The 11,994-nt window shown below is 49.0% G+C and overlaps 1 protein-coding gene across 1 annotated transcript; it reads left to right on the top strand.

Moving 5' to 3' along the window:
• The first annotated feature begins 5,273 nt into the window (after positions 1 to 5,273).
• LOC119431824 (uncharacterized) lies at positions 5,274 to 11,791 on the top strand. The gene is made up of 3 exons (XM_037699286.1): positions 5,274 to 5,489; positions 5,697 to 6,161; positions 11,693 to 11,791. Exons 1-3 carry the CDS (start codon positions 5,274 to 5,276, stop codon positions 11,789 to 11,791), a joined length of 780 nt encoding a protein of 259 aa, XP_037555214.1.
• The last annotated feature ends 203 nt before the right edge of the window (positions 11,792 to 11,994 follow it).

The following is an 11,994-nucleotide window of genomic DNA, read 5'->3' as shown; positions in this document are numbered from 1 at the left end:
TTCGTTGACTTGGTCTGTACCAAAATTAGCACACTATGACAATAGTGTATGACGAACATAAATGATATGAATGTTATGACATGCGTGTCATGCAGGTCATGAAACAGATGCCTACGTCTTGGTGCTGTCATGGTCGTTTCGTTAACTTGGTAGGTACCAAAATTGACATAGTTTGACAAGAGTGCATGAGTAACATAAGTGATAAGTTATGACATGAATGTCATGTCAGTCATGACAATAACTCAGCGAAAAAATATTAAGACTCAAAAACCACTGCAATGGCGTCGGACGTGGGCACTAAGTGAAGGATACACTAAATGATGCTGGTAGAAGTCATAGTCATGAACATGACTCAGCAAAAATGACAATGACAGCGACAAAAGATTAACACTCAAAAACCACTGCAATGGGTTCTGACGTGGGTACTAAGTGAAGGAAACACTAAAGGATAATGGTAGAAGTCATAGTCATGGCCATGACTGAGTAAAAAGTGACAATAACTCAGCGAAAAAAGAATAACAGTCAGAAACCAATGGAATGGGTTAGGATGTGGTTTTAAGTGAAGTAAAATGCTAAAGGATGATGGTCGAAGACATTAAGGGTTTCGCCTTACGTCTCTTAGGTGTAGCTAAGGGGACTCCTGAGGACTCATGACATGAATGTCATGACATGCGTGTCATGTAGGTCATGAAAGAGCCGCCTACGTCTTGGTGCTCTCATGGTCGCTTCGTTAACTTGGTAGGCTGCCCACACACTGCTTCGCATCACATCGATTCCCACAGGGCGTGGGATCTGCCGGCTTTTTTTTCGAAGTGGGAGCATTTGCGAACTCCGCATAGAAAGTATAATAGTCCCCGTTTTGCCGGCACATGAACGTAGCGTTGTTGCCGAGTGCAATGATTCCCTGAAATCAGCATGTAGTGATTTCATAAGAATGTGCCCCTTTGGTCGATTAAACAGCCACAAAAATTACCATTCGAAAGCGAACATTTTATCACAGAAGATGCACATGTTTCAATGACACTTCGTTAACCAATGAGTGATTCTCGGACTAAAACTTGTATTGCATTGTCGTGAAGGAACTAATATGAGTCACATTTACACTGTAATAGTACAGGATATGCAAAATAAACTTCACCTGCAACTATCAGCCTTACGCATCACGGTGGCTCAGTGGAGCTTAACCCAGCGGCGGCGCCTAAATTCAGATGGGCGAGGAATGCAAAAACACTTGTTACCGTGCTTTGGGAACATGGTGAGGAACCCCAGGTGGTTTAAATAATCCGGTGCGTTTCCTTACAATGTCCATCATAATTAGCTGTGCAACTTAGGTCTGTTAAATACCAAAACCTAATTTAGTTATTATTTGTGGCCATGCATGCACAAAGCAAAAGCATACACAAATACGCAATCCGTTGGGAGGTAACTTCCATGTGCCTGATCCATCCGAAGTGTCTGCTGCCTCCTTTTGCTGCCCTCAACCTTAAGAGACGCAAATTTTCCATGTTTATGTGCATCATCATAGCATGAAGTTCGCGCCGTAAAGAGAAATATAACAACAATGAAAAAGAAAGTTCAGTTTCACTTAAGACCGATGACACCTGCATTAAAGCTCAATAATTTGCTCGATAAGTGTGTCGAGAAATCAGGTGAGAAGACAACGACATCATCTAGGTAGCACAAATACGTGTGCCACTTGAGACCGCGCAAGATACTGTCCATCATACGCTCGAACACAGCGGTCGCATTACATAGGCCGAATGGCACGACATTAAATTCATATAATCCGTCCGCTGTAACGAAGGCGGTTTTGGAGCGGTCAGTCTCTGCCATGGGGACTTGCCAATATCCCGACCCGAAGTCCAAAGAGGAAAAGAACTCGGCACCTTGCAAACAGTCAAGAGCATCGTCTATGCGCGGTAGGGGATATACGTCTTTGCGCACAATTTTGTTAAGACGTCTGCAATCAACGCAGAAGCGAATAGAACCATCTTTCTTTTTTACGAGGACAATAGGCGATGCCCACGGGCTATGGGACGGCTGAATCACGCCACGCCGAAGCATATCGCTCACTTGTTCGTCGATGACGCGGCGTTCAGAAGCTGAGACGCGGTAAGGACGCTGCCGGAGTGGGGCGTGCGAACCAGTGTCGATGCTGTGCGAAACTGTGGTGGTGCGGCCGAGAGAATGTTGATGGCAGTCGAAGGAGGCAGTAAATTCGCGTAGCAGGCTGACGAGTTGCGCGCGTTGTGTGGTTGTCAAATCACCGGAGATTGACGGATGGAAGCACTCCAACGGCGGTCGAGTCGCATTGTCGAGCGCGGCGTGGGATGTCAACTGTGCGGCGTCGGGAGCATCGAAGAGCATTGAAGAATCCACAATTTGAGCGTAACCGAGGCACTCTCCTCGATGCAAAGTAACCGGCAGGAAAGACACATTGCACACACACATCACACCACGGCCAGCACTGATGGCGATGATGGCAAAGGGCAACGGAAGGGAACGGCGACGGGCGAACAAGTCACATGGCGCGAATAAGACGGTTGCGTCACGTGCATATACGCAAGATACAGAGACGACGGCGGCGGACTGAGGAGGGATATCGGAACTTCGGCCACAAGCATTTTTGTAGGCATCACAGGATCTTGGTCCATGGCTGCAGCGGAAGGAAAAGACAATTCCACCATGGCGCGGGCGCAGTCAATGATGGAATTGTTAGACGAAAGGAAATCCCATCTAGAATGACATCGTGGGAGCAGGACGGAAGGACAACGAACTCAATGACGTGAAGAGATTCCGCGATTACAACACGTGCAGTGCAGGCTCCCAAAGCTTCGACAGGCTGTGCGCTCGCAGTACTCAAATACAGGCCGGAAAGCGACGTCGTTACTTTTCCTATCCGTCGGCAAAGTCCTGCGCGTAACACCGAGATTGCAGCGCCCGTATCGACCAGTGCGAATGTCGGAATCCCTTCGACGTATACCTCAATTACGTTGCAGGGGTGATTTCGAGGCCCTGGGTAAAGCGAAGGGGACTCAGTTCTCGCCTCGGGAACTGCGACACTTAGTTTCCCTGAGGCAGAGGGCTTGGCCGGCGTCTCATCGGTGAGATGGAACGGTGGCGTGGGGATGGCGAACGACGAGTAGTGTAGGGAACAGGCGTTTCATCTGGCGGCACAGGCGATTGTAGCTGTCGAGGGGCGTAGCTGTTCATGAGTCGGCAGTAATCATAAGTAGGCTGCGTAAGGCGTCGACAAAAGCGGGCAACGTGTCCCGGAATACCACAATGGTAGCAAATTGGGCGGTTGTCGGCTGTGAGCCAAGGATTTGGCTGGCGTGGTAGCTGTGGTGCAGGCGGCGAGAAGGGAATCGGGGGCGGTCGCGCAACAGCTTGGAGAGGTGGACGTGGAGCGAAGGGCGGCCTTGCAGCGACGTCACCGTATGTCAAGGGCGCCGCTACTGGAGGCGGTTGAATAGCAGCTGGCAGGCACTCAGCGACTTGCTCCTTGATGACGGTCTGTAGTATGGTTGCGCGTTCGTAAAGGGCACCAGGAAAAGCTGCCGAGCAACTTCTTCTCGCACGAACTCCTTTATCTGCGACTCGGCAACACCTAGCGTAAGACCTGAGACAGGGGCGAATTCTGAACGCGGATGTCGTGTGACAACTCGCTGCCTTCGAAGTTCGTCGTAACTTTGACACAGAGCAATGGCGACAGACACTGTGGTCGGGTTCCGGGCGACCAACATCTGGAAGGCGTCGTCCTCAATTCCCTTGATGATATGCCAGATCTTATCCGCGTCTGGAATCATTGCGTCGACTGTGTTGCACAAATTACCGACGTCTTCGATATAGCTGGTGAAATTCTCACCTGGTTGCTGGGCGCGTCCGCGCAGCCGTTGTTCGGCCTGAAGTTTACGTACAGCAGGACGACCAAAGACTTCCGTGAAATTGGTCTTGAACGCCAACCATGTCGAGATGTCGAATTCATGATTACGATACCACAAATGTGCAACGTTGCTCAAGGAGAAAATTACGTTGTTGAGCTTTTCCCTATCGTCCCAGTGGTTGTGCCTGCTGACTCTGTCGTACGAGGCGAGCCAGTCCTCGACGTCCTGATTACCGGTACCCACAAAAGTTGCAGGATCCCGCTGACGCTGCAGGCCAGGACAGATGACAGTTGGTGCCGTGACTGCAGCTTGTTGGGCTGGATCGTCAGGCATGGTTCGAGAAGGCTGGGCTGGATCGTCCGGCATGGGCCGAGATGATTGAATGGCTCGGCTTCGATGTTCCAGCGTTGATGGAGTCGTACCCAGCACTCTCCACCAAATGTCAAGTTGTTTATTGGCAGGATTGAGAGGTCGAACACGGTGCGGCAGTCAGAACCATGCGAGCAGTCAGGACAAGCCCCGTGCGTAAAAGCGCTGGTGATGCGCCTGACTGACCGGCACTTCTTCGTCGTATTTCATACACCGGAGATTCACCTGGCTAACCGGCACTTCTTCTTCGTTACAGTTCCACTTTCTCTACAAGGTCCACCTCAGTGGCCGAGGGATGCGTTCGTCACTGAAATCTACAGCGCGTCTCTTGTAATGCGCAAGCTGTCGCTTACAAAGCTATCAACCCAAGGTTGATTCTGCAGGATTTGTTTGTTTCTGCAACGATCTGTTCATGTTATGGGGTAAACTCCAAAGTGGGAGGCCAGCTCTCGCTCTGAAACTACAGAGCGTCTAAGTTTTCACAAATCCGGCGCGATGCATCTATGACTCAGAAACACTCACGCTGCCGCTGGCTTCGTTTCTTGTGACAGAGAATGCCACGCAAGAAGAATACGCACACACACCACACACACATACCAGAAACTAAAAACCGATATTGTGCTGTTAACGTTCACTTTATATGTTTACATGAACACGATGTCTTAGAACACGGAACTCAAAGCAAGGCATTGACTGCAGCTGCTTACAAGGAATGTAGATTACATGCACACAGGCACGATTATTGTGAATATGAAGTCGAGTATGATGTTGGAAAAAGCACGACAAAGAAGAGGACGATGCTCTCGTGCTTGGGCCCACGTGCAAGAGCAGCTATACCCACGGAGTCGTTTCTCGGTTTATGCATAATAAACCCTTTTCCTATGGAACGGCAGGCTTGATTTCCTTCAAGTGGTGCCGAAACTCATCGGAAAAGCGAACCACAGCGATGGTACCAAGGTAATCACCTTCCGGCCTACCGATTCGTCGTACTTTGGCTGCTCATCGCGGAGTCCAACCATGGAAGCGCTCAAGCTCAAGCGCAAAGCCGAGAGATCGCAGCTAACGCGGCTTATTAACGACATCGAATCAACGCTTAGCCAAGACAGTGCTACGGAAGAGCAGCTTTGCATCCTTAGCCAACGCCTCAATCATCTTCACACCGACTTGAGGGCAACTGACTCCGACATCGTACCTCTGCTCTCTACCACGGAAGCTGCAGCAGAGTTTGATCGGGTTGTCGACTACAATGATCGAGCCACAGCGACGTCCGCGAAGCTTATATACGGTATACGTCAGATTCATAAATCACTCAATCGTACGGCACCGTCGACGTCAAACGAACCCGTTGAACGCACGCTGCAACCCGGTGTTCATCTTCCGAAGATCAAACTTATAAAGTGCAGTGGTCGATCTTCAATGTGGCCGCCTTTTTGGGAACAGTTCAACCAAGTGATCCACAACAACGGTGGCCTCACCGACGTCGACAAGTTCACCTATCTACGCTCAGTCTTGACCGGCGACGCGGCATTGGCGATAGCGGGACTTCCAGCAACTGCGAGCTGCTACAGTGATGCCCTGGACATTCTAAAGCGGCGCTTTGCTAAGGACGACTTCATCATTCAGGACCACAAGCAGCGACTCATCGACTTGCCACCGATTCGATCCCCCAATGACCTTCGTGGCCTTCGAAGCCTCTACGACACTGTGCAGTCCCAGACACGTGCCCTCAAGACTCTCGGGATATCCGAAGGTAATTATTCTTCGATGCTCTACCCCATTCTCCTGAAGTCGCTTCCTCACGATATTGTCCTCGATTTCAACAAGACCATCGCACGCCAGAGTTCCGAGGAAAGGGGAGGAGCTGGAAGCACTGGCGAACAAGCACAGCGCACCCAGCAACAGAAGGCGAGCATTAAGTCTTTGCTGCTTTTTATTCAAACAGAAATAGAGTCTCGCGAACGAACAGTCTTGCATGTTTCTGTACAAGAGGACGCGTTGAAGAGCAAAGATAAAGAATTTTGCACTACCGCGACATCCACATCGCGACCTTAATCCTTAACGAAACAGCCGTGCCATCAAGCTCAACCACAGAGTCTTTGACCTCATGCAGTAAACCCGTACGTCAAAAAAAGACTGCTTTTTCTGCGAATCAACGACCCATTGTACAGAGCAGTGCGACTCAGCAATTCCTCTCGAGGAAAAGAAAAAACGCCTTCTAGGTGCTCGTCGCTGCTTCCGTTGTACCCTGGAGCATCACGTAGCAAAAAATTGCATAAGAAAGGTAAAATGTGGAAAGTGCAATCGGCGCCATACGGAAACAATGTGTGACCCAAGGTTGATGAAATCGACCACCGGACCCCAGACATTCCCTAAACAGATACAACTCGAGATGACTGGAACTGGCACGTCCAAACGGCTCATATACCTCCAAACAGTTGTTGCTTCGGCAGCCGGCCAGGATAGTAAAATGTTGGTTCATGTTTTATTGGATGGAGGCAGCCAGCGCACTTTTGTGACCGAGCAATTGGCTGAGAAACTTAATTGTCAAGTACTCGATCGCGAGTGTCTTACAGTAGGACATTTGGAGGACATCATAACGAGAAGACTTTCCGACGAGTGTCTGTCACTCTGAGTTCAGTGCATAGTTGCAAGACACTGTTGATCGAAGCTCTCGTCACGACCAAGATCTGCGACCAATCGATTCCGCGACCGAGTGGAGACTTTACTGACAAGCTCGAGCACCAAGGTTATTACTTCACCGATAACGATTAAGCTGAAAGCCCAAAAGCTGTCGATGTCTTAATCGGCAGTGACTATTACTGGTCATTTGTCACGGGCAACGTACAGAATTTGGAGAACGGACTTAAAGCTGTCGAGACTTCCTTAGGCTGGACTCTGCACGGACCAGTAGCCTCTTGTGCTACCGTCACACACTAGACAATAGTACTGAAAGCGGCAGTGGAAGAATTTAAGGTCACCACAGATAATTACTGGGACCTAGAAATTATGGGGATGAAACCCGCGGTACATAACAAGACACAGGACGCAGACCCAGTTTTGGACTTCTTCAAAAGCACCATCAAGATGGAGAATCGTCGCTACGTAGTTTCACTTCCATGGAAACCGACAATTCTCAACCACAACAATCTAGAAAACGCACAGACGCGTTTAAATCAACTTCTTCGAAAGCTACGCCGATGCCCTCAGCTTCTGCAAGAATATGATGCTGCCATACGTAAATACGCTAACGATGGCGTAGCCGAGAAGGTCACTGACGATAATACAGAAAACCCAGTGTATTATATGCCACACCATGCAGTAATCCGCGAGGACCGTACTACAAGAGTAAGGGTAGTCTTGGATGCTTCTTCACATGAAAAAGGAGAGCTCTCGCTCAACGACAGCCTGTACTCCGGACCAAACCTAAATGCCGATCTCATAGCACTGCTACTTCGCTTTAGAAAGCATCGCATTGCTTTAGTAGCAGACATCGAAAAAGCGTTTCTCCAAATAAGCATCACCAGCACAGACCGAGACGCTTTGCGCTACCTGTGGTTGGAGAAAGCACCCAAGCCAGATCAACCGTTGTCTAACGTTGGCATCTGGCGTATGACCAGAGTACCATCCGGCACGACCTGTAGTCCCTTTCTTTCGGCAGGCGACCATCCGTCGTCATCTGTATCAAGTGTCGTCTGCTTACCCCGAAACTACAAAAAGGCTGTGGGGTTCCATATACGTTGATGACATTTTAACAGGAGCGGAATCCGTTGAAGACGCGTCCAAACTGCGGTCAGAAGCCACTGAGATATTCGCAAGTGCGTCTATGAAGCTACAAAAGTGGGCTTCGAACGACCCACGTGTTCTTGACACACAATCGAAGCAACCTCCGGAGTTACCTCTCGGGCAACTGACAGGAGTACTGAAAGTCCTGGGATTGGTATGGCATCCTGACACCGACGTACTGTTGTTTAGTCCGGCAAACGCTATAGAGTTTGTTCAACAAAGAACTGATACCAAGCGGTTCATGCTACAAACGACCTCTCGCCTATACGACCCTCTTGGCATGCTGACTCCTTTTACAATAAGGATGAAGATATGTTTTCAAGACCTTTGGAGAAAACGCATTGACTGGGAAGAACCTTTGCCACTGGACGCTCTACACGAATGGAAGAGTTGGTGCAATGAACTTCCACAGCTCTGTGACATTGAAATTCCTCGGTACTACCGACAGGGCGTACATGGGCTTGGCGACAAATACGCACTCCATTTTCTCGCTGAGGCCAGTAAATCAGCCTACGGTGCCGTTTGCTACATTTGCTACATTTGCACAGCAGGCAGTAGGAACGACAAAAGCTCAACGATAGTCTTGTGCAAGTCCAGGGTGGCCCCAATGAAAGAGACAAGCCTTGCCAGACTCGAACTACTAGCCTGTCTCGTCTCATCACGAATATACGAGTACGTGCGTCAAGAGCTATCCGAAGACATTACATCACTGCAGTTTTGGACTGACTCTATGATAGCACTGTACTGGATTACCGGCGATCCTAACAGATGGAAAGACTTCATTCGCCATAGGGTAACGGAGATTCAGAGTAAAACGGACATCACATTGTGGAGACACTGCCCTGGAAACCAAAATCCCGCTGACTTTTTGACAAGAGGATTTTCGGCCCGTGAATTGACAACAAACTCAGCCTGGTGGACAGGACCCATTGGCTTACTTGTGAAGAGAATGAATGGCCACCACACCGTGGACAGAACTCAACCGAAATTCTTGCAAGTCGCCATGCAAACCGAATCACCTATCATGGACATTCACAACTACAGCTCCCTTACTCCACTGCACCGTGTTACGCCTACAATACAGTAAGAAACCATACGATGAAAAACATCCAATCGCCTTACCAAAGGACCACTATTACTGCGAGCTCCTCGTCATGCAGCACCATCGGCAACTTCTTCATGCAGGAGTTCGAGATACACTTGTACAAATAAGGGAAAGATTTAGGATATTACGAGGACGACAGCTAGCCAAGAAAGTCATCAGAGGATGCATCGTGTGCCAACGCTACAACGTCAAAGCTTTCTCCGAAGTGGCTGCACCGTTACAACCTGAAAGAGTAACCGCTTCGGAACCCTTTCAAGTTACAGGACTAGATTTCGCCGGTCCCGTCTACGTTAAACATCCAAATGACTACGCCAACGTGTATATTTGCCTGTTCACGTGCGCCGTGATTAGAGCTGTTCACCTCGAACTAGTAGAAGACATGACCGCCACAAGATTTCTCAACGCTTTCCGACGCTTTGTGTCGCAGCGGGGACTTCCTTGTGTTATATATTCCGACAACGCCTTAGCATTCAAGAAGAGCAAGAGAGAGCTTTCCAGATTGTGGCAGTCATTGAGAAACGACGAAGTTTGTAACTTCATCGCGAACCATCACATAAAATGTAAATTTATCGCCGATCATGCACCGTGGTGGGGCGGTTTTTACGAGAGACTTATCCGGTCGGTCAAGCTGACGTTGAAGAAGTGCATCGGCAAAGGACATCATACGGAGAAACAGCTACAAAAAACTTTAACTGAAGTAGAAGCTGTGATCAATTCCCGGCCAATCACATACGTTTATCGCGACTATCGTGATCTGGAACCCCTCTCCCGGCTCACTTTCTCATTGGAAAGCGAATATCTGCACTTCCCGACCTAACACGCGGCGAGATCACAGCCGATGGTCGCCATATACTACCTATGTGAGACCAACGAGAAAAAGCTCGAAGAACTTTCTGGGAACGTTGGTCCAAAGAATACCTCTCGGAGTTAAGAACAATGTCAAGCTCCCAGTCAACGACACCGTTCGACAAAATTAAGAAAGGTGACCTCGTCCTTCTACAAGAGCCCAACAAGCCCCGGCAACTATGGAGCATTGTTCGAATAAAGGACCCCAAAGGCATTTATTGCACGCAAGCGTTAGGGATGAGCGTTCGATCAGTTCAGGGAACCGCGAGCACGAGCGGCGTAGTCCGAACGATGCGCTGGAGAGACTGACCCACTAGACAGCACTGGCAAGGATACCCCACTGCATCGTCCCTCTTCTTCACTACAGTGCGAACGAGCCTTGGTGCTCGCAGCGCTGTTAACGTTCAAGAGCCCATGCTAAAGAAGCATCTGCTTTGTTCGCCCAAGCTATTTCGATCCTAGACCGACGGCACTGCAGTACGGCCTTTTATCTGATACTTCACAACAAGGGCAACAGCTAGAGTGCTCAGTGCCGAGCAGGTGAGATTATTAACACTCCGTGGTCCTGCCATCGCCTTCTTGCTTGCTTCAGTGAATGTCCATGAACAGTGACCGATGTCCATCACTGTTATTTCAGGGTACTTAGTTTTCACTGCGCAATGGCACGCGAGCCACAACTGCAACGCTTGTGCAGGAGCACTTACATGACGGTTGTTGTTGCTTCCCCCGTACATTTGTATAAGTGCTTCAATCGTACGAGTTGGCAAAGGGAAACCAAAGACACCTATTAGAACCCTCAGATTTCCTAGATTGTAGTATCTGACGCTCTGTCATTTCATTATTGTCGAGAAAGACAGACACGACGCAATGAAACCAGACATGGAAATTGAATCAGACTCGTTAGTCGTAGTACTGAAACTTCGCGGAACTGAAATATTTTTACATTGAAACGATAAGCAGTCAACTTCTAAAACAGCAATTTCTGAAAAGCTGGGTATTCTGAAAAGTTCGTACATGTGGTGCGTCATGCGACTTTGAGACATATGTGTAAAATTCCTGGTAAGGGTACTTCGACTGAAGCTCTAGAAAGTGCCTCTGAATCTGCAGCGGCGCTGCGTTCTTTGTTATTTCCAAAAGATGTTGCTGGCGCTGCGGTTGTTGTTTCCCTGGAGCCATACGCCTAGCATGCTGCTCCACATGACAGTGGCAACGTATGAAATAACTCCTTACAACGTATGAAATGACTCCAACACGCACGCGCACAACATGCCCAAGAAACTGGCACAAGCATAGAGAGTAACAAAATCTAGTGCATCTAGAGAGTGCATAATTATTGTGAGATGGACGAAACAGGTAATCAGTATTCGAGCAGTGATTGTAGCTCAGACGTGTGACGCCGTAAATAATGGGCTTCCTTTGATACATAAACGCCCGGTACCTAACACTGACCACTCTCTAAAAAGAAAAGCTGAGCTCCCACAGAGACTTAAGCAGGAAGGACGCGATAGATCTTAGAAAAATACAGACGGGTGTTCTTCCGCACCTGAAAAGACAAAACGCCATGTTTCCTGACCGGTACCCTAAGGCTAAATGCCCTTGGTGCGAGGGTAGCCCCACTTTACGTCACGCATGATGGGGCTGCACACAAAAGCCACAGACAATTAACACAGAGTTAAGCATTCAGAAAATCCTAAACTCGCAGCAGTGGGAGGCACAACTGTCCAGCTCGGACCTGGAAGAGCAGCTGGTTCTCCTGGATGAGGTCTGGCGGGAGGCTACAGCCAGCCGGGCCCTTGACTAGCGGACTCCGACCATCTACTCCCCAACCCTTTTTCCTTTTTCAACCAATCAAGTTTTGTCACGAGCTGAAGTGGAATAAAAAGAAGAAAGAGAAGAAGGAAGAGGAAGAAGGCTCACGTGGTCTAGAAAGAGCGAGGTGGAAAATTCGAGAAGACCGCTAGAAGAAAAGGAGAAAGAAGTCCGCTAGGAGACTGGGCGAATAGA

The sequence above is a fragment of the Dermacentor silvarum genome, chromosome 10 (genome assembly GCF_013339745.2).
Source record: "Dermacentor silvarum isolate Dsil-2018 chromosome 10, BIME_Dsil_1.4, whole genome shotgun sequence".
NCBI lineage: Eukaryota > Metazoa > Arthropoda > Arachnida > Ixodida > Ixodidae > Dermacentor > Dermacentor silvarum.
Note: the sequence above shows the minus strand (reverse complement) of the source record. Positions and strands in the feature narration are given on the sequence as shown.